General features: G+C 35.5%; 1 protein-coding gene across 3 annotated transcripts; it reads left to right on the forward strand.

Annotated features, from left to right (window-relative positions):
• The first annotated feature begins 1164 nt into the window (after positions 1–1164).
• On the forward strand, positions 1165–22326 carry LOC147394430 (Peptidyl-tRNA hydrolase family protein). 3 transcript variants are annotated; one of them, XM_086453828.1, is made up of 9 exons: positions 1165–1362; positions 5907–6110; positions 6248–6332; positions 7201–7268; positions 7645–7695; positions 7817–7890; positions 9960–10018; positions 10124–10200; positions 22006–22300. In XM_086453828.1, the coding sequence occupies exons 2-9, from the start codon at positions 5910–5912 to the stop codon at positions 22120–22122; spliced, it is 732 nt and encodes a 243-aa protein (XP_086309954.1). In that variant the 5' UTR covers positions 1165–1362; positions 5907–5909; the 3' UTR covers positions 22123–22300. The 3 variants fall into 3 exon arrangements, with proteins under 3 accessions (XP_086309954.1, XP_086309953.1, XP_086309955.1); XM_086453827.1 differs by lacking the exon at positions 1165–1362 and adding an exon at positions 1364–1423 and having other exon boundaries at positions 22006–22326; XM_086453829.1 differs by lacking the exon at positions 1165–1362 and adding an exon at positions 1470–1716 and having other exon boundaries at positions 22006–22326.
• The last annotated feature ends 797 nt before the right edge of the window (positions 22327–23123 follow it).

The raw sequence follows: 23123 nt of genomic DNA on the forward strand, positions 1-23123 counted from the left end.
ATAAGTATAGTAATTTATATATATATAAACAATGGCTTTTCAAAATATGGTTAGAGGTTTTGGATTGAGCTGATTTTTTGTGAGGATATGATCTCTATGATGAGAAGATTGTCCTCACAAAAAATCAGCTCAATCTGAAACTTGTAAGTTCATCAAAACTAGTTTACAAATTATTGGTAAAAAATTGACAATCCACATTCTAAATCACTTTTGATGGGGTTAGAAGTTTCAGATTAGAGTGATTTATTTTTAGAATAATCTTCTCATCATAGAGATCATCCTCACAAAAAATCAACTCAATCAAAAATCTCTAACCTACATTTTGAAAAATCATTGTTTTTTACATATGTCCCGTGATCTGTGCCGTATATATATACACACGTATTAAAAAAAAAAAAAAAAAAAGCTTAAAGTCCACTAGTTATATGTATGGATATATAGAAAAGAATTAAAGTCCAACAATTCCAACGTCAACGTCAATTGTCAGCAGGGGCGGAGCCAGGATTTTGTTTCCGTGGGGGCAAATTACAAATAGAAAAATTTTCTGATTTTCTATGGGGGCAAAGCAGTAGAATGTTAAAAAATTTTGTGGGGGCAAATTACAAATAGAAAAATTTTCAAAACTTCTGTGGGGGCAAAGCAGTAGAATGTTATATATTTTTTTAAAATTATTAGTACCTCCCTATTGATTTTAGAAATTCTTGTGGGGGCAATTGCCCCCACTGTAAATCCGCCCCTGATTGTCAGTGACCACGATAAAAAAAATATTTTTTAAAAACTCAAATGGGTTAGTGATCGAGTTTTAGGTCCCAGTTAGTGATCAGGTTTAGGTCTGGATTATCGTGCTTTTTTCGATCCGATTTTCAAACACCTAAATCGAAAATCAAACCTATAAGGATTAGTTTGGTTTGGGTATGTTAACGATTTTGGCCCAAAAAACCAATTCGTTCAATTTTCCAGTTCCGGATTTTTTGTACACCCCTAATTCAACCCATATTTTTATTGGAATATACTCTAGAGGTCCAAACCCCCCAAACTCGGATTTTATTACACCCCTAATTCAACCCATATTTTTATTGGAATATACTCCAAGGTCCAAACCCCCCAAACTCGGATTTGTTCAGTCGAATTTTGGATAAAATTGGACCCATTTTATGCCCAAGCCAAATCCGATTCGATTAGTGTATCCGTTGACAGGCCCATCAAATTGGTCGGTTCTGGAACCATTTTTAAAATCCCATTTTTATCCGCAGTCACTCTGCCTCTCTGCCACATTGTTGCAGAACTTGGAGAAGAGTTCATGCCAAGGTGACGTTTGAAAGCTAGAGTTTAGCGGAAAAAGGGGAGAGTTAAATATCAAAGGTCTTGTTCTTCTCTTCATCCCACATATTTCCCATATTTCAAATTCTCAAATTACAGAATGGTTTGCTTTGTTTTAAGCTTTTCTTTTAGTTTTCTATTTCTGTAGTGTTAATTTCTTAGTTTTTCCAGAAACTCATCTCTCATATCTTCTATTTTTGACTCATTTCTAAAATTTTAGATAGACCCATTTTTCTCTCTCTTTTTTTTCTTCTGAATTTTCCCTCAGACCCAACTTTCATCCGGTCATTTTCTGTTTTTTCTTGCAGACCCATTTCTCTTGTGTTCAGTTTTGATATACTTCTAACTTTTTTTCTGAAACCCATTTATCATTTTTGGTTGAAGGCTGTGTGATTTGTACGTTTTTATCCATTTTTCTTGTTGCTTTAATAGATATTTATGATTTAATAAAGTGTATTCACTTGGATGTTTTTTCTTCAATATTTCAATTATTTGCTTATCTTACATTCTTGAAAAAGGGAAAAAAAATTAGACAAATTAAGAGATTGTGAGTGCTGGGTAGCAGTTTATATTAATATCATAGAGGGTTATTGAGACTCTGAATGGAAAAAAAAATGGATATGGGCAGTGTTTCTTTGTTTGGGATAAAATATTTCACTAGAGAATGATTGGGTCATTTTATAGGAACTAGAAAAGTTTATGAGACTCGATAGAAGAGGAGATTGGTTATCAAACTTAGGTTTTTTGGAGAGACCAAACGTGGGTTTTGGTGTGATGTTGTTTATCATATAGTGAAGCATCACACAAAACTAAGATATGCTTGAAAGTCAAGCACTGATGGTAGAATTGTTATTTGAATGTCCCAAATTGTATTTCTGATGTCGAACTCCAAATGTGTGCACATTGTTGGATTCTTCAGCAGAATTTCAGCTGTATGAGTTGTATTACTATGAAATTAATCACACACTAGAATCATGGTTGGCTTTCTTAGAAAGTAACATATATAATAGTGATTAGCTCCAATTTATTTGGTTCACACGATAGTTTTAGGATAGCTTCAAGCTATAATTTTTCTGGTGCATTGTCTTTCTTCTAAAATACAACGTCTCCTCCATCTCTTACTAGCTTAACTAGCGATTCTCGTAAAATCAGATCATAGTCTTTTGGAGAACGTATATGAAAGAAGTCTTAATCTGTGACACCACCGCTCTGGGTAACTCTTATGTTTTTGCTAAGGCCATAGTGAAATTGATTGTTTATTTGAGAGTATACATGTTATAAAACCTTCTTTTAATTTTTTTTCCCTATATGTGATTAAAATACTTGTACATACGTGGGCTTTGAAACTTTTGGTGAGGTTTGAGCTCATCTACATGGGTTTAGGAGTCGCCACCATTCATTTAAAGCTTGAATGGACACTATAAAAGAGTGACTCACATATCCAAAAAATAAGGGGAAATGGTCTACCAAAAAATCTAAGGTAAGGAGGTTCGGTTGAAAGACAAGGAAGGTGTTAGGCACCTTGTCCCTCTCATCCTAATTTGGTTACCAATATAGACCATAGGAGAAGATTATAAACTCTTTTTGGGTTTTGAAAGTAAAGGAAATTATAAAAAAAAGTTAAGAAAAATTAACTATAGTCTAGCTCTAGAAAATGAACCAATTAATATAATGAGCAAGCTAAAAACGAAAGAAGGTGCTTGTTAGAATTATTTGTGAGTCTAGGATTTTGGTGGGAATCCATATGGATTTCACCTTCTTGGATCCCAAAGCTCTTTTAGAGGGTTATGTGCTTATTTAGGAGCATTTTTTTTTGTTGGTTTGACCTTTAAAAGGTGTCCATGAGTTGGACACCACCATGGAAAGACTAGGGACCTTATGCATGAGATGTGTCATCTTTGGGACTGTTTTTTGTTAGGTTAGAGAATTAGGTGTAGATTTGAGTAAATATCCACCTTTGACCCTTAGTCATTTTAGAGAAAACATATTGTGATGTGTGTGCACATAGTGTATGCATGTAATGGACTTAGAAAGAGAAGATTACCTCTAATGAGGGATGACTCTCTAGCTCTTAAGCCATTAGGAAAGAAAATAGGAAAATTTCTATTCTATGAATTTAAAGTTGCAAGGAAAGTAAAGAACAACTAATTTAGGAATGTAAAGCTAGCAAGGAAAGTAAAACACATCTAATCTAGGAATTTAATGCTTGCTAGAAAAGTAAATAATAATAAATAAATAAATAAAAACAATTACTCTAATGCTCTCATGGAGCTTATAGGAGGAGATTACATAAAAATAAACTTGCTTAAATGTAAAGAGGGGAGTGGGTAGAAGGGAGAGGTTAAGAGGGGGATTACATAGAAAAAATTTGAAAAATTACAACTAGACCCCACCTTGGGTCTCTTCTAGGAGCTTCTTGGATGTTTGGGAAGGGATTTGGACAGAGTTTTGGTAGGCTAGAGAGCTTTGAGGATAGTCTTGGATAGAATTTTGGATTACTTGAGCTCCTCCTCTCTTGTCATGGATGGGGGTCTTATTTGTAGGGTTTTGGAAGATCCTTGGGGGTAAACTTGTCCTAAATCCCAAGGTTCCTAATATTCTCAACAAAACCTCTAGAGAAAACTCAAATTATCTCTCCTCTCATTGGCCTTGATGGTCTTTCACTCATCTATGGTCTCACTAATCATGATGATCAAGATGATTGGATTGTAAAAGGTCATAGGGTAGAAGGGTCTTAGGTCATTGGCTTTGAGTCAAATCCTAGAGTACAAGGCTAGACGGCATGTAAATATGGATTTTTGGATTTTGGACATTAAGGTCATCTAGCCTAAATAACTCTCTAACAACCTAAGGTTAATCTAGTCTTTGCTCACAAGTTCTACAGAATTCTATAGGTTGGGCAAAATTTTCAAAACCTCTTGAACTTTGTCAATTGACATTGAACCTTCTAGGATTCAGGATAAGCATGAGGGGCATGCAGGTAACCTACCTTAGTTTAGTACTGACAAGATGAGGTTAGGGTAGTAATTACACTCATGTGGGGATCAATTTGACCAAGGGTCTTTGTTGGAAGAAAAAAGGAATTTACAAGAAGACCAAGGCTGTGGGATTATTGGAAAGTTGAAGAGAAGGGTAAAAGAGTAAAATGGAGGGATTTTCTTGGGGAAAAGTCATTAAGGAGCGGGTTAAAGCATTATTATCCCTAACAAAATTCGAGCTCACATGGGCTTCTAACTAACCAATAGAATTGGCCTTGGGTGAACCAAGGCCTGAACACTGGCCGTGGATCACCCTTGGACCAAGCAAAAATGCTTTTGGCCATGGGTTATCCTTGGCTAGTCAGAGAATAAGCTTGGCCAAGGTTGAGGTATGGCCAAGCATAAAATTAAGCTTGGCTAAGGGTGAGGTATGGCCAAGCTTAATCTAGAATCTGAAAATGGCCTTCAAACCTTGTGGTTGTTTGAAAATGGGGTTTTTGAACCCTCCTGAAAATTACCTTATTTCAAGCCCTTTCTCGGAAGGTTTTTTGTGCTCTCGGGCTCGGTCTAAGCAAAAATGGGGTATCTACAATACTATTTTTGAGATGGAAGAATATATATATATATATATATATATATTTGATGATGAGGGTTCCGGAGATGTAGGCCTAAGTAGTAGGGGCGAGGCAACTGGCCTCTCAGAGCACCATATCTTACCCAAATCCCCCGTGTACATGCAATACCCCACAAACCATGCATACTAGGTAAACAGGGATAAATTCCTGTGGGTCGCCAACGACGAGGCTTGAACTCAAGACCTCTCCCTTTTTTGAGGGATGCCTTGACCACAGTGCCCAATGCTTGTTGGTTTTGGAAGATATATTAGTATCCACAATCAAGGAGTGTTATGAACAATTATGAATTAGTGGTTACTATTTACGTGTGTATATTGATGTTTTCTAATTGACTTGGTACTTCGTTTGGATATTTCATACATCTCTTAATTTACTCATTTGATTGGAAGTGTTTCCTATCTACCTTTCCAACAGTGAATTGTTTAGCCACCTACTAATCCATTGTGATTTTGTGTTGACGACATGGAGTCATTTCATGTCTCTTTTTACCCCCACAAATGTTTCCATTCTCAATTATCTCATTGTTTCAAAGTTGATCATCCATTTTGTTTTCGAGAAAAGAATCCAATAGGGGTTAATTTCTTTTGCCATTTGTTATGGAATTTGGAAGGAGAGGAGGAGCAACCTGTTTTCAAGGCGAAGTCGAGCTCGTACAAGTGGTTATCCTTAGTATCTTGGGTTTGTTTTGTGTTTGGTGCCTAGTGTTTATGGAGTTCAAGGGTAGTTCTTTGAAGATTTTGTGTTTAGATGGGATCTTTATGTAAAAGGGTTGGGTAAGCGGATAATTTTGTAGTTTCCATTGGTGGCCTTCTCAGCCACTTTTTACTGATGCAAAAGAGAATATATAAGATCATTTAGACGCATTCCTGACTAAAGAGAAGTTAGGCTGATCTTTGTTACCCATCCCTGCTGATTTTGTGTTTAAGAACCATGAATGTTGTCCCATTACTGACAATGAACTTTTGATTTCCAGATAATGTTGCATTCAATTTCTGCCCCTAACACTTGCATACCCTATCGGAGAAACCTTGATTTGCAAAGAAGACGTCTAATCACCACAAAGCTTCATGTGTTTGCATCATTGCCTGATACTGATGGAGCTAAAATTGAGTACACACCATGGTTGATTGTTGGATTGGGGAACCCCGGAAATAAGTATCATGGAACTAGGCACAATGTAGGTATACTTTTTTGAACCACTTGTGTCAACTTATATTTGCAATTGTATCTACTATATCTCACTTGTTCTTTTTAGGGATATGTGAATTGTAGATCAATTTCTATGCTATAAATTGAAAAATCTTTCCAAACCAGGTTGGTTTTGAAATGATTGATCGCATTTCTCAAGAAGAAGGCATTAAGTTGAATACAATACAGTCAAAGGCCTTAATGGGAATAGGTACTTCAACTTTCTTTTTATTCTTTCATGTTCTTCCCTTCTTTTTGTTCTCTTGTATGGTCATTTGTTCTCCTCTCGGTGATCCTGGTCCTGGACCCTTTTTATTCATTTGTGCATTTGAGCAATTATAGTAGTTTCTAAGGAAACTTGTCAAATACATGACTTATCATTTACTTCAATTGTACCTATATAATATAGACGCAATAACTCCTTCAAACCTAATATTCCAAGTTTATTCGTTTGTTGAATTATGCATTTTCAAAAATACTTTATTTCATGTTAAGCATACAACACTGAAAGAGGTATTTAGATGAGATGATATATTAACATCATGCACACAAATGTATATGTATTGGCTTAATACAAATATCTTTACTATTGTAATGAGAGAAGGTGGAATTGAAGTGGCTCGATACCAAAATTTGAGTGGCCATAAATGCCCGCACTTTTATATTTAAATTTAATATAATCAGGGTCATTTTGGTAAAAAACCAAGAAAATTGCAACCCATGACCACATTGATTAGTTTTCATAATTACAAAGGTATCCTTTTTGCTATGTAATCTCCAAAAATCCTTTAATCAATATTTTAAATTACAAATAAGCACGACATGAAAAACGGGTAAATTCAATGCCAAGGTCCGTCTAATTTACCCTTTTTTCACATAGCTTTTGCACATGCCACCTTCTAGTATAAATAAATTAAGATTTGTTTGAAAAACTGTCTTGGCATGCGTCCTCATGAATATGTCATGACATCTGACATCGAAAATTCTTAGAGAACAGAGTGTCTTGTCGCATAGATTCAGACGCAAATTGCATTCTTATGCCTGGTGGTTAATTCAGTTTCTGTGTCCGATCACTGCAGGTTCAATTGGAGATGTACCGGTCCTATTGGCAAAACCTCAGGCATACATGAATTTCAGTGGGGAATCGGTCAGTTCTCTTTTATCACTTAAGAGCTCTTAGCATTGATCTGTAGTTTCCATGCATGTTCTTGTACTTGTAGTCAGCCACCTTAATGGTAACATGCACAGGTTTTTTAGAACAATCATGTATCATTCACTTGTAGAAGTTTTACATGTATCGATGCTAGAAAGTGATAACAGGTAGAACATGTTTCAAAGATTTTCTTAAGACGTCAATCTTGGTAGTCCATTCTAATTGGATTATATGTGTGTATAGTGGCAGATTTTTTCATATTGATGGCTAGAAGTCCATTTGAATTGAGTGAATTCCATGTCTCTTTTGAGCTGCTTTAATATACCCACAACCTATAAATGACTTACTCATCTCTTTTAATTATTTTAAGGTCGGACCACTCGCTGCATACTATCAAGTACCTTTGCGTCATATCCTATTGGTATGTATTCAATAATATATCTGTTTAAAACAAGAAAAGGCAATATCATGTCATTCACATAATAATTTTCTATATCATTTTTACATTTTTTTATTTTTTTGGTGGAATTTGATGATTGTAGGTTTATGATGAGATGAGCTTACCAAATGGTGTCATGAGGCTTCAACCAAAAGGTGGACATGGCCATCATAATGGGTATAATTCTGGATAGCACTAATATATTAAGATAATCCAATTGTTTGGCAAATTTGGCTTAACTTGTTTGATGGCTGCCTTGGCTACTTTTTTCTTTTTAATATAATCTTTGCTTTGCTTATCAAACAAAAAGAATTGGCTTAACTTGGTCGATTTATGACTGGGGGACTTCTTGTCAACTGGAATTTTGCTGATTCATGATTGGATTCATCTTATGTCCCCACTAAGAGATGGATTTTTGTGGTTCAATTTCAGAATGAGCTGGTTTGGGATTGATCTTAAAAGTTATGACTGATAATTAAAGAGAAATAAATCAAATTGGGATCAAATATACTTGTTTAGATTGTTTGTGCAAACAACCCCAACAGGTGACAAGCTGAGCCTTGATAAGCTCCTTAGGAAGAGTAGGTCAAGAGTTCGAAACCCTACGAAGCAATGAATTCCTTGGGGCCACCCTCCAGGGTCAGATTGACGCTCAACTCAACCAGTTGCACGTAGGACTTTCCGAGGGAGGGGTGAGTTTGACCATGGGACTAGTCTCACCCGTGGATAAGCACAAAAAAAAAGATTATTTGTGCAAACTTACAAAATTCTTCGCTTTCTCTCTCTAGAATCCTAGAGTTTCACTCTCTACAAATCTCCCGGGCAACATGAAGAAATGAAAAAGTAAAATACCAAAGATCAAAAGTTCTTTATGGGCACCCTCACCTAGGGCTGTCAATGGATCGGATTAGACCCGAAATCCGATCCGTTCCAGTCTGATAACTTCGGGTCTGGATCGATGTTTTGGATTCTGTTTAGGATCTGATCTGATATCTTATCTGGATCAACCATGTCTCGATCCAATAATATATTAGAAAGTATATAAATTATATTATATATTTGTTGAGATGTATGAAGGTTATTTAGATTTTGTATCTAAAATCGGGTTTTGCCCGATCTGAACCCGATCCGATTGTTAATGGATCGAATCTTAATATTGAGTTCCGAAAAAACCCGATTCGGTAAGGGTCTGATCCAATTCTTATCGGATCAATCCCGGATACGGTCCTTATTGGATCGGTACCAAATCAACCCCAATCCAATCCGGACCTGATCCATCAACAGCCCTACCCTCACCCCTATTTATAGACTGGGTAGGGGTAAGGGTTACAATGTAAAACATAAATTACAGTTGGTGTTGGATCTTTTAGTGTCAGAACTTTTGGTGTAGAATCTCCTGGTATCGGTCTTTTCAAACACTTTCTTCTACTAATACGTCCAACGAAAGGCCATATCTTTTTCTTCTTAATTCAGCATGACTTGAAATTTTGAGGAATTGCTAATGACTTCCTCATGAACAACTCCACCAAATTTTGAACCATTCTAACTTGTATTTTGGGATTGATAAAAAAGAAAACTTATATTTTGGGAGATATCACTTTATAAATATATTTCACTTGGAAGATCATAACTTTCTCAATTCATGTCCAAACCATCTCAAATTTTGTGAGGATTTTCATTCTTCCTTCCCAATCACTCCTACCAAAGTTGGTGTCATTTCAATCTGTATTTTGTGAGATGGTCTTAATATGTAAGTTGACTCGGCAAAACATGCTCTGTTGGTGACCAAAACTCTTCAGGAATGCCTTAAACACTTTGAATCATCGAAGTTAACCTCTTTTAATGCATGGGATGCATTCCCTTGGGATAGTAACCAAAATTATCTTCTCAAACAGATTGACATCACCCATTTTTCACCTTTGACACTTCTATAACTAGGATTTAAGTGGATCAGTGTCTAGATGGGCTTTGAAGACAAATGAGTAGAATGATATGTTCTAGTCAAAATTTGGGTAGTTGGTTTTGTGTCGGTTCAAATTAATTTTGGAAGCTTTTTGAACTAAATGCTCACATAATACATTTATTATCACATTGACAGTTTTCAATGTGAAAGATGCATGTATGTATCATGGCATACATGATTCTTACATTACAATGATATACTTTGCATTCCCAAAATGCCCTACTTGAAAGTCGAAACAACTACTTTACAACATTTTGCTATGTTTGACAATCTCCTATGACAGAGTGAAGAGTGTCATTGACCATTTGGATGGTTGTCGTCAATTTCCTCGGTGTTGCATAGGTTAGTTATTGAAGTACATCTACCATCTCTTAAGTCTAATTTTTCGTTGGCTTAAAGCGCTTAAGTTTTCCATTGTAAAATCTGAAATTTCTTTGATGCTTGAAGGCATTGGCAATCCTCCTGGGGCCATGGACATGAAAGCGTATCTTCTACAGAAGTTCAGTTGGGAGGAGCGAAAGCAGGTTTCATTTTATTTATTTATTATGGTCCATGGCTTTCATTCCCTTTTTTTGTTAGAACTTCAAGTCTCGATTGTCAGATTCTAGAATATATATCAGTTCTATAATAAATGTGATTGTAGTTGGTTGTTAGCAGTCCTGCATTTTATTTTATTTTTGCATTGTTATGTTATTTCATTCTCCTCTTTTCAAACAATCTCAAATACTTACCATAAATTGATGAAACATGTACATTTTTAACATTCCCCCTCAAGCAAGAGTATAGATGCAGTTTGACCTAACTTCCTTGGGTTGTTGGTAGGTCTGATAGCCTTAGTAAAGAGATCTACAAATAGTTGAGATGTTCAAACCTGTGTAGTAGAAATATGACCGGATGAGATCTTCTCTCCAAAAACAGAAATGTGTCCACCTCAATGTGTTTAGTACACTTAGGATGCAAATTCACAAATGGAAGACATCTTTTATGTCCCGTAATGGGCTTTACGAATGGCTTATCACACCTTTTGGACTTTCAAACACAACCTCCATGTTCATCGACTTATGACTCGTGTACTATGTCCTCATCCAAGAAAATTGTAGTGATTTACATTGATGATATGCCACTATTCGGCTTGAATTTTGACGAACACATGTAGCATCCAGATATCCTATTTGATTTCTCTAAGGAGGGAAACATTGTGTTTGAATTTAAAAAAGTACTCATTCATGGTGGATATCATAGTTTTCTTGGTGTTTGTTGTTGCTGCTAGTGGTGTAGGTGGCTGACACAAAATTGAAAGCTATCATCTAATAAGCAACCACTACTACCTTGTCTAAATTTTGAAGCTCCCATAGCCTTGTTGCTACCAATTCCATGAAATCCAAATTTTTTGCATCGACACCTATGGCCAACTGAAGTTCCAAATTAGTTGAAGAGAATATCACTCCATGCCTTACCAAATTTCCAAACACTATGCATTGGCATCCTTACTTGCTTCACTGGGTCTTTGGGAGTAATTGCTTTAGACTGGCCGTGAAGCCTTGGAATTTGTCAAATCTCAAAAGAAGCTTAGTGCTCGACATTCTAGAATACCTCGTGTTATAAGGTTAGTCTGGGTAATAGTGGTATTATTGTAATTTGTTCATATTTTTGTAGATATATAATATAATAGAGGCAGAAAGGGAGTTCTCTCTTTAATTCATTTTTCCCAATTCTTCTCCTTCAAACCCTAATCCTAAAAGACAAAAACCACCAAGTAACTTGGTATTACAGATACCTTTGGATCCCCAACATCATGAAAATCATCTAGAGAGAGGAGCAAAGGGAGGATAATTACTTGCTCATCTAACATGTTGTCGAATCTTGACATTGATGAATGAATTTGAAAGATATTGATTTTAGGGAATTTGTGGGACTGATTTCAAGTGATTTGGAGTATATGTGAGTGAGTCATAAAAGTTTTGGTGAAAATTCCAGATTTGAAGTTTTTTTGGCGCCTAGATCCATTCAGCTAGTTTTTTTTCTAAAGTTGATCACAATAAAGCATGTCGTTTTTTTTTTGGTAATAAAGCTTATGGAAGTGGTCTTGAATGATTTGGATCAAGATTGAATGCTCGGGGAAGTGTTTCTCAACTTCTATTTGATGGTTTTAGGTCTTTTTTTTTTTCGTTTGCTATTTTTCGATTAATTCTTGCAATTTTTTGTGGATTATCATTGTGAAATCGAGAGAAATAATTGTTTGAGTGCTATTGGGGCTTTAACAATGTTGTTCGAGATTGGAATCAATATCTGTATTGTGTGGGACCACTCCGGGTGATGTGAAGAACCTGTTTTGGAGTTTTTGGATTGTATAGCCCTTGCTTATCATATTATTTGATCTATGGAGGTCAAAAGTGAAGTTATAAGGTTTGATTTGTGTAAATCAGTTTTTTTGTTGATATGTCTAAGGTTAGACAATCCTCTAATGTTCCCATTGAATAGTGAAGGAAGCATTGGTGTTCCACAGAATGAAGCTCTCAACCTTCAAATTACTACTGTGGATTTAATGGAGAGAATTTTCTTATTTGGTCTCAATCTACTATGTTATATGTTAAAAGGAAAGGAAAGAGAAAAATACTTGATTGGTGCCATTACTACCCATAGCCTTTCTGGCGCTATTTATGGTTAATGGGATCGATGGAATGTCATCATGATGTCTTGGCTTCTTCATTCCATGAGTCAGATATTAGTAATCAGTATTTGTTATTATCTACTGCCAAATAGATATCGGATATAATGAATGCAACATATTTGAAGTTGGGAATTTTGCTCGTGTGAATGAGTTGTGACAAATTATTTAGCAGATGAGACAAGGGAACAAGCCCCTATCCTCCTATTTATCTACTCTTTGTTGTTTGTGGGAAGAGTTAGACCACTATCAGACTTTTCAAGCTAGATGTTCAGAGTATGCTATTGCATATAAGAAGGTGGTTGAGGAAAATAGGGTGTTTGAATTCTTTTTTGGTTTGAATTCTGATTATGAAAAAGTGCGGATTCAAATTTTTGGTAAAGAGTTTTTCCATCTTTATTTGAAGATTATGTTTATCTACATCGTGATGAGCGATGTCGTAGTACTATGCAACAATCTCCTGTTCTAGAGAAATTCACTTTAGCTTCCATGTCTCAAAGAGGTGGCTCAAGTCGTGGTGTTGCAGAGATTTTGGCCGGGTGAGAACATCTAGAGATGATCATGATAAATTGAAGTGTAAAAATTGTGAACGCACTCACCCTACCAAGGAGACTTGTTGAGACCTCCAAGGTCGTCTTAAACAGAGAGGTGGTCTCTTCGATGGTAAACGAGGAGGAAGCCGCTATAATAGTACAAGGGGTTCAACTGCTCATTTTGTTGTCTCTACAGGGTGTTCGTTGCTAGTTACTCCATCTACAGAGGCCCCTTCCGCAAATAGTAGTAATTTCTCTTACGAGGAGATTGAAGCTTTTAGACGTTTTATGGCTTAGCAGAGTTACCCGATACTTCTTCCACATCATTTGCGTACTCAGGTACATCTTCTTCAGCCTTCAATATCTCTGTTTCCACGCATAGCCACACTTGGATTATTGATTCTGGGGCCTTTTATCATATGATTGGTATCTTCATTTTTTCCATCTTATAACATTTGTCTTGTTAAAGATAAGGTAAAAATTGATAATGGATCTTACTCTTCCATCGTTTGCAAGGGTAATATCTCTGTCAGTCCTTCTTTGCTATTATCTTTTGTTCTTCATGTGACCAACTCTATTTTAAATCTTGTCTATTAGTCACATCACCAAGTTCTTGTATTATACTTTCACAATCTTTCAATCTCATTGTATTTTTTAGAACTTAGTGACAAGTACGGGCTATGAAGAGGGGGAACTTTATTTACTAGACCTTCCATCACATGTTGCTTCACTAATCTAACATATACCTCCTGCAGTTGGGAGTAGTATTTATAAGAGTTGTTTTAGTATTCTAGGGTTAGGGTTTGAAGAAGAATTGGAAAAATGGGTTAAAGAGTTGATTAAACTCTCTACATATATTATATTATATATCAAAGAAAAAATGAATTAAGGTCCAGGATACAACCACCGATAGTACCCCTATAACATGAGTTATTCTATGCTCCCCTGCAAGTTAGTGTGTAAATATTACACATACCCAGCTTGCTAATAATAGTAGAAAACGGTGGATTACAAAGCCATTTGGTTAGGACATCATTTAATTGATCTCTAGATTTCACATATAGAGTACAAATATCCTCGATCTTCATTTTCTCTTTGATATAATAACGATCTACCTTATTTAGTTTTATCATGTTGCACTGGATTATGCACAATACTAATCGTTGCCTTTTTTTCACAATACAATTTCATATGTTATTGAATAGGCAAACTCATACTAGTTTGTAGCATTCGAACCCAAAGGAGTTAACATATCTCATATGTCATAGTTCGAAACTTTGATTCAGTAGTAGGCCTCGCAATTATAGATTGTTTCTTTCTTCACTAAGTCACAAGATTACCTCCCACAAACTACAATATCCTGAAGTAAAACGTCAATCTAAGATTGATCTTACCAACTCTAAATTTGTATAGGCTTCAACTTGAGTGTTACCATGATTAGTATACAAAAAGCCTTATAGGGGAGAATTTCATATGCAGAATATTTTATATATAGCATCCATATGTCATGTAGATGTGGCATGCATAAACTGACTCATGACATTGACGGCATATGCAATATCAAGTCAGATGAGAGACAAATAGATAAGGTGACCCACAAGTTTGTGATATCTTTTTTACTTCAATTAGACGATCAACACTAACTTCATCGAGTTTGTGATTCAAGTCTATCGGAGTGTCACAAGGTTTGCACCCCCATCATGCATGTCTTATATAGGAGGTCAATAACATACATCCGCTACAAAATGAATGTCTTTGTTGGATCAGGCAACTTCAATACCTAGAAATTACCTCAATTGACGAAGATCTTTGATCTTAAACAGTTTTACTAATCGACCCTACAAGTTTCAAATCTCATCATGATCATCTCCAGTAACTACTATGTCATTTGCGTAGACTATAAGAGTTATAACTCTCTTATTTGAGTGCTTAATGAATAAAGTGTGGTCAGTTTGGCTCTACTTATACCCATTTTTTACCATAGCTACGAAACCTTTCAAACCAAGCTCTGGGTGACTGTTTTAGGCCTTATGAAACCTTTCTTCTTATATGTTTGATGATAATAATGGAATAGAAGGCGGTCGTAATGGTACTGGACATGAGGAGACTTTTGTTACGGGGGAAAAAAATTTGAAAGTATACTCAAAAAGGAAAAAAAAATGAGCTATAACAAACTGTCATGATCCCTACCAAACGACTTCCTTAGATCCTCTTATTTCAAGTATTTCTCGTATTTCCCTGTGGTTTTTTATTATGACCTTCCTATTGCAGTTAGGAAAGGCTTTCGTTCTTGTACTCAACACCCTATCTCTAATTTTGTCTCATATCATGCATTATCTCCTTCATATTGTAGTTTTTCCTTGTATTGTCTTCTATGTCCATTCCTCGTAGTGTTGCAGGTGCTCTTTCTCGACTTGAATGGAGAAAAAGTCAATGAAAGTGGAAATACAAGCTCTTCATAAGAACAATACCCAAGATATAGTTTACGTACCTCCAAGGAAGAAGCCAATGGGTGTTGACGATGAATTATCACTCAATGGATCAATTGAGTGATATAGAGCCCATTTAGTGGCCAAGAGATTTACTCAAACATATGTTCTTGACCACTTAGAAGAGACGAGCATGATGGGGTGCAAACCTTGTGACACTCCAATAAACCCAAATCACATATTCGGTGAAGTTAGTAATGATTATTTTCTTAATGTAGAAAGATATCAAAGACTTTTGGATCTACTTATCTATTTTTCTCACCTGATCGGATATTGCATATGTAGTTAGTGTAATGAGCCAGTTTATGCATGCCCTATTTACTGGACACTTAGATGATGCATGTAGAACATTTAGGCATTTAAAGTTATCTCTTGGAGAGAGTTACTTATATGTTAATTGTGGTGATACAAAAGTTGAGGCCCATAATGATGCAGATGGAGCGTGATTAATCTTAGATAAGCGTTTTACTTCATGGTATTGTATATTTGTAGGAGGTAATATGGTGACTTGCAGAAGTAAGAAACAATCTGTAGTTGCAAGGTTTTGTGCAAAAGCAAAGTTTTAAGCCATGACACGGGGTATGTGAACCCCTTTGGGTTCGCATGCTGCTAATAAAGATGGATTTGCCTACTCAAGGCCCTATGAGATTGTACTATGACAACAAGGTGGTGATCATTGATCAATATTGCCCATGATCCAATACAACATTATAGAACTAAGCACATTGAATGCGAAACATCATTTTATTAAACAGAAGTTGAAGTCCGACGATATTTGTACTTCATTTGTGAAGATTGAAGACAAGTTAGCTAATATTTAACCAAGGGACTTGATACTCCATAATTTTGTAATATTGTCAACAAGTTGGGTATTGGAATATCTACACACCAGCTTGATGGGGAGTATTGGATATCTTATGTTATAAGGGTATTCTAGGTAATAGTAGTGTTGTTGTACTTAGTCCATATTTTTTGTACATATATAATATAATAGATGTAGAAAGGGAGTTATCTCCTTTTATCTCACTTTTTCCTAATTCTTCTTCAAACCCTAATCCTAAAAGACAAACAACAACAAACAAGTGACAATTATTTGTAGAACAATCCAGAGAAAAAGCATAGGGAAACTAAGGCTTTGACTATGTTAAGCATTTTATAGATAAAAGATTTTGTTTGTCAATTTCTCTGTTTTGTCCTTTTGTGTTCTTATTAAAGTCACAGAAAAAACTTGCTTTTTCAAAAGGTTTTCAACTGTTGCAATGCATTGGTTTTCTATATCCTTTTTTCAAATTAGTTTCAATCGTTGCACCGGTCCTCAATTCTTAATATTGTCCGTTGGTTTTGCTAAAACCTTACCAACACTTTTGTTGGTTTTCTTAATTGCATCCGTTCCTCCAACATGAACAGTCCTCTTTGCATTTTTTCTATAAATTGTTTGTTGGGTGTATATTTCTTCCACTCTCAGGTGTATCATACCCCAGTTAAACCATGTGGCCCTCTCATATTTGTAGTTCTCCCCCTCCCCAACAGATCGGTCTTTTGGAGTAGTTGGTTGGATAACGTGGTATTAGAGCACTAGGCTTGTATAAGTCATGAGTTCGATTCTTTCCACCCTTATGGGTGAGGGGGAGTGTTTAGTGTGTATTTTCCTCCACTCTTGAGTGTGCCATGCCCCAGTTAAACCCTGTGACCCTCTTATAATCATAGTTCTCCCCCTTCCCAACAGATCGGACTTTTGGAGTAGTTGGTTGGTTTGGTATAGCGGTGAGGCTAAAGGCTCGTACGGGTGTAGTGTTTGGAAGGGTATTTTGAAAATGAGCGAGGAATTTGAAAAAGGGATTAGATTCAAAGCGGGTACGGGGAATAAGATCAGATTTTGGGAGGACAGTTGGTGCGGCACATCGCCTCTAGCAGTTCAATTCCCGTCCTTGTATGCCTGTTCTACAAAAAAGAACTGCTCGATTCAGCAGTGTTTGATTCGCAACGATAGCAACTCCACTTGGGATTTGGGGTTTAGGAGAAGCTTTAATGATTGGGAGCTAACAGATGTGATATCTTTCCTTGACCTTTTGCACTCGTGTCCTCTCAATGATAGTGAACAAGATAGATGGGAATGGATGAAGGCTAAAGACTTGAGATTTTCTGTTAGCTCGTTTTTTAAGTGCCTCAACCCTTTTGCCGAGCAATCCCCCTTGAGATCTATCATTTGGTCAAAATTCGTTCCAACTAAAATATCCTTTTTTGTTTGGTTGGCTTCCCTTGGGAAGATTCTTACATTGGACAATTTGATTGCTCGAGGGTGGATCACTCCAAATTGTTGTCCTCTTTGCATGAGAGATGGGGAGTCTGTCGACCATCTTTTAATTCATTGCACATTCTCTTACCAAATTTGGTCAATATTCCTTGGTCTTTTTTGTATTCATTGGGTCCTTCCTTGTAAGTATTCCCTGTTGTTAGAAGGGTGGGCCAGTAATGTCTTCTCTTCCAGGAAAAGATTTCTGTGGGCTATTCTTCCCTCGGCTATAGCTTGGGGGGTGTGGAACGAGAGAAATAACAGGGTGTTTAACAATAGAATGAGAAGCTCTCACGGCATATTCTTGGAGATCTTGGGCTTATTATATCTTTGGGCGAAACAGAACATCGATTTCAAGGGGATCACTTTTGATGATTTCGTTTTTAGATGGAATTCTTTATGTAGTCTTTGATGCTTTGTTCTCTTTTTAGCTTGTTGCTCTCTTAGAGGCTTCCTCGGCCTCTTTGTACTTTTTTCCTTCATTTAATATATTACACTTATCAAAAAAAAACATTGACAACCCAATTGTCCTTTAAAAGCACACTTTCTCTTTTTCAATCTCTTGTTACAGTATACAAGAACTCAACCGTATATTATTTTCTTATTTTATTTTTATTTAATTTTTGGTCAAAGGAACGAATGTGAGATTTTCATGTTCTTTGTTTTACTGCATAACAAGAGACCATCAGTGTTAGTAATTGGGTGGTGGTATCCTAGGGACATCTCGTACAAATTTTCTGCTTGCAGTGATTTTGTTCAAGCATAGGCGAGGAACATCTTAAAGAGAGCAACCTAGTCTGCGCCTCAACCCAGTTCATATTCCATATCCTAAACATGTTTGGTACATATTCAGATTTACTGCAATACTTGAAGAGAAGCACCTCAGGTACTATCGAATTTGTATTCATTATGTACTTCGGATTCAGGTCCAGGCATTTCAGGACCGGTGCAAAGATGTCCAACTCTGGCTAGATTTTATGCTTAATGCCTAGAGCATGGTGGGAAGTATGGAGATCTATGTGCATACGAAATCTTTTTCTAGAAGAGAAAATAATTATTCTGGTGGACTTGGTGGCCTCTTTGGTATTGACTAGATCCTAGTTTTGGTATAAGATAAGTAAAACAGGCCAAGGATGGGTAGGGACGTTCAGAGTTACATGTCTAGGTGTATTGGTATGCCAAGCAGCCGAGGGATACAGACAGAATCCAAGAGTTCTGTGGGAAAATCTATGGATATTGTTTTGGGATTGCCATGTAAAGTTTGGAGTATTGGTTCTCTAAAATGTCCTATTTCTCTCCCACAAAAAAAGTTGAGATGGCTCTTAGCTTTCTCGCGCAGTTTTACAAAGATCATTCGAGTAAATGGTATTCCCAAGTTAGTCACTTCTTAAACTTTGTGGAAGAGTTCTAGCACCAAGTTAAAATTTTCAAATGCTTAGATTGACAAACTGACGAACATATGGAATTTGTAGACATAGGTATTGGAGATTTGTTAAGCAACATTGTTGGAAAGTAAGCAAAGCAGTGGGATATGACTCTGTCGCCTGCTGAATTTACTTAAATAATAGCCCATTCAATCATTTTATAGGGAAGAACCTGATTGAAATGGTCCAAGAAAAGACCATTGAATATAGTGTTGGACCTGATTCCTTTACCAGATCATGGACATGGTTGTGATATATTTTAATCGGTGATTACTTTCGAGAACGAATTCATGTTGGCACCTACAAGAGGCTGAAGATGAAGAAAATTGAGCCATAAAAAAATTTCAAGAAAGTCAATGATGATTATTCTGAATTTCAGCTATCTCCAAAGTACACTCCTTCAGACTATGACATTAATAAAAAGATGATACTTAGATTTAAAAAAGGCTAAAAAATAATAATAAAGCATGTTGTTACAATGGATTCTCAAACAAGGAATGCCGGCGGATGAAGAATATCAACTGACTATCTATGAGGAAATAAAAGACTACCTCTACTGAAATCGAAAAATGACGATAACCAGAAATTGAAACTACAGGAGCAGGGCCCTACACATCAGAGTGAACAATAGCTCAAGGAAAATCGCATTTAGTAGGAAAAAATGTTCTATGATGTTTAGACAATTCACATGACTCACAACTTTATCTATCCATAGCTACTTACTCCTTGTTCTTAGATAAGCAAAGTCTAACCCTTCTACGTACTATCTTTCTATCCATTCTTCCTCTCCTTCCCCAAAAGGTTCCTCCCTCCAATGAAATAAAAACTTCATTTAATCATTCAATATCCTGGCCCTATATCATCCTTTTAGGGCATCAAGAAGAAAGTAAGAAAAAAAATTCCTTATTTGTATATAAGCATCTTAGGTTTCAGATTTATCGAAATGTCAAGATGATACTATCTTTCTATCCATTCTTCAAGATGATATTTTTCAAGATGGTATGTATGAGGTGAGTATCATATTTATTGTGTCTTGTTCATTTGTAAGGACATTCATCAATTGATAGTACATGGGCTTTTCATGGAGTTTTTCTAGTTGGATCCATGATTGTTTGAAGAGTTTGACCTAAAAAACTCTAGGCTGAGTTTTAGCCCCAGGATGATGAGGAGGGCATTGTAATACATGCCCATGGGATCCTCACCAAGTGTGATTGTGATCACGTCTGACATTGTTTCCATATTTGTCTGGCTTCTCATTTTAGTTTTATTTTGCAAAATTCCAAATTTATTAGTTTCTTCATTTAGTTCTTCACAATGAGTTCTTTTTTTTGGAATAGGAAACTACTTTTTAGTTGAAGATATAAGAAAGGTGGGAAACTTATTTAGCATTATTATAGTGGATTTATGAAGTCTCTCTTTGAAGAGGAACCTTATTGAAAAGTGAACTTCTATTTCATGAATTCTCATTGAACTCGTTTGATTAATCATTCAAAGTTTGTTTTCCTCTCCTTTTACATTGGATTCTGGTCATAGTATTCAATCATTTGGTATCCCACACTTAAGTTTGCATCTTGTCGGACACTTTCACCAAGACATTAACAAAGGAAAATGTTCAGTATTCCATGAATGTTTTAGGTTTCGAAACAAAGTTTTGTAAGTAAAGGCTTAAAAGTAGTACACTTTTTATTGCCACATAGTTTTTTTCTAAAATGTTGAGCTTGCTTACTGTGCAACTATTTTTGTGTAATTGTCTTATTTGCAATATTAATGTATAAAAGTTATTAAAAAAAATGATATAAATACAACCAAAGCTGTGGAGGATGCTTTAATTCTCCCATCACTTTAGAATATTTCCACATAACCAACGGTACTCATTTAGCCCAACCTTCCTTTGACCCTATGTATCTGGAGCAAGGATTTTCTTCTTAGGGGGGGGGGGAACTACAGTTAAGATTGAAGATCTTGAAGACTGATTTTGGGAAGAAAATTAAAGGGTCAATGTCATTGATTTAAGAATATAGGTATCTCAAATATTCACCAAAGCAGTTATTCTCTTGACCTTGGTATTCTTTAATGGACAAATGGGAAATGACCTCATTACCCTCGCCTTTAACCTGAAACTGAAAATCTCTTCTCAAAACCAATCATATATATTCTCATGGGTAAAATTGCTATCCTAGACGTTAACCTTAAAATTAATCTACTTTAATCTTTAAATCTAAAGAATATGATAAGATTTTTGTAGTAGAAGATGATGAGATTTTTTCTACAAGGGATTAAGGTGATGTTCAAAACGATGGATTGAAGATGAGATTAAGAATTAGTTTGGTTAAGTCGAAGAGCTTGAAAATGACTGGTTTTAGAAAGGAAAATTATTGATTTTTGGTTATAGGTTGGAAATGAAGGTATTTAGATTGTTTTTTTTAGTCTATGAAAGAAGATCATATTCAAGGGGGACATGTAATCAATTTGAAAACACAAGGGTATCTCAAATATTCACCAATTTGATAGAGGGGATGTTTCAATCATCCAAAAAATTGAGGGTCTTTTGGCAAGAGGTTGAACTTGAGCAAAATGCTCAAGTTTTTTTTTTTTTTTTTTTGTCATGGAAGACCAAAGTCAAGGGGATATGTTTTCTCATCAGTTTGAAAATCATGGGGATCTCTAGTTTTCGCTAAAACCCTGAGGGGTGATGTCAAAATACTTTCCATTATCTGTTTGAGATAGTTATCTTTTGTGAAAACCATTCAGGTTAAGCACCTGAAAGGGAACTGTACTGACCCCCATGCATGTGTTTCACCGAACATTAAATAAATCCCACATGTTTGGGTTCATCATGAGTAGTTTTTTTTTTTTTTTCCTGCTTTTAGATTTTGTATTTGTTGTAGAAATATTTATCTGATTTTGGTGTTTATGGTTTAGATTGATGCAGCACTTGAACAAGGTGTAGAAGCTTTGAAGAACCTTGTACTCAAAGGTTTTGACGACAACATCACTAAATTCAATTTGGGGCAGAAGTACAAGTATCACAAAGTATGAATTCAAACATATGGGGAAAGCGAGTGATTATATTTATCTGATTTGATCTGATCTGACAGCTTATACTACCATATAAGAGAGAAAGAAGATGAAATCATGTGTAAGCCTCAAACTTATGACTCTTTTATGAACTTGATTTTCTAACCAATTTACATAGATAATGATATTTATTATCCAATGTATTATCTGTGCTTATGTGGTGCACGTAGTCCCCGATATTGCATTAATTTGTCATCTCTTTGCCACCTTTTTTTTTTTTGAGATCTCATATGCAATGATCGTATACATGATTAGGTCATTATGTCAAAACCTATGTTACCTGGTTCGTTGGTCCATTTGGTTCGAATTTGGGTTTTTGGTTGAAATTCGAGTTCGCGGTTTCTAGTGGTAAGGGAGAGAGAATTTGTTTCTTAGTTCACTTTTGCATATATATATATATATATTTCAAGTTACAGGTACAATTTTATGGTGAAATTTTTTTTAAGTTGAATAGAAACCTTTTAATATAATAATCCAATTCTTAATATAAACTATGAAATAAAATATAATAAATTGGTTTGGTTTATTAAACCAATTAAAAATTGTTGTGAACCAACGTACTTTGATTTGTCGAGCCAACATGCTTTGGTTTGTCGAACCCAATCAAAATTTGGTTCACTTGATTTTACAAACTCAAATTGAATCTAACCAACAAATTCGGTGACATATATCAAAACTCCTCTCCTTCACCCTTCCTTGTAAATCCTTACAGCCTATTTTAACTCACTTTTATTATTATTTTAGCTCTCTTCCAAATTTTCAAATATATATATATACAATTTAATTACATTATCTTCATCTTTTACTCCTTAAATCATCTTGTTCAAAAAGCAGTAAATAAGATTTAAGAAGCAAAATCTAAGGATTTTACAACATTCGAGAAGCAAGATTTTTTTTATATTTTGTATTCAAATTTTTAGAGTCGATGTTCTTACATGTTAAACCTGCAAATATAATAAATT

The sequence above is a fragment of the Akebia trifoliata genome, chromosome 9, assembly GCF_017979445.1.
Source record: "Akebia trifoliata isolate Shusen 1 chromosome 9, ASM1797944v1, whole genome shotgun sequence".
Classification (NCBI taxonomy): domain Eukaryota; kingdom Viridiplantae; phylum Streptophyta; class Magnoliopsida; order Ranunculales; family Lardizabalaceae; genus Akebia; species Akebia trifoliata.

Coding starts and splice junctions, on each gene's coding strand:
- LOC147394430 (XM_086453827.1), top strand. Junction 7,696..7,816: donor CTTTGCGTCATATCCTATTG/GTATGTATTCAA, acceptor TGATGATTGTAG/GTTTATGATGAGATGAGCTT. Junction 10,201..22,005: donor GTTGGGAGGAGCGAAAGCAG/GTTTCATTTTAT, acceptor TTTATGGTTTAG/ATTGATGCAGCACTTGAACA.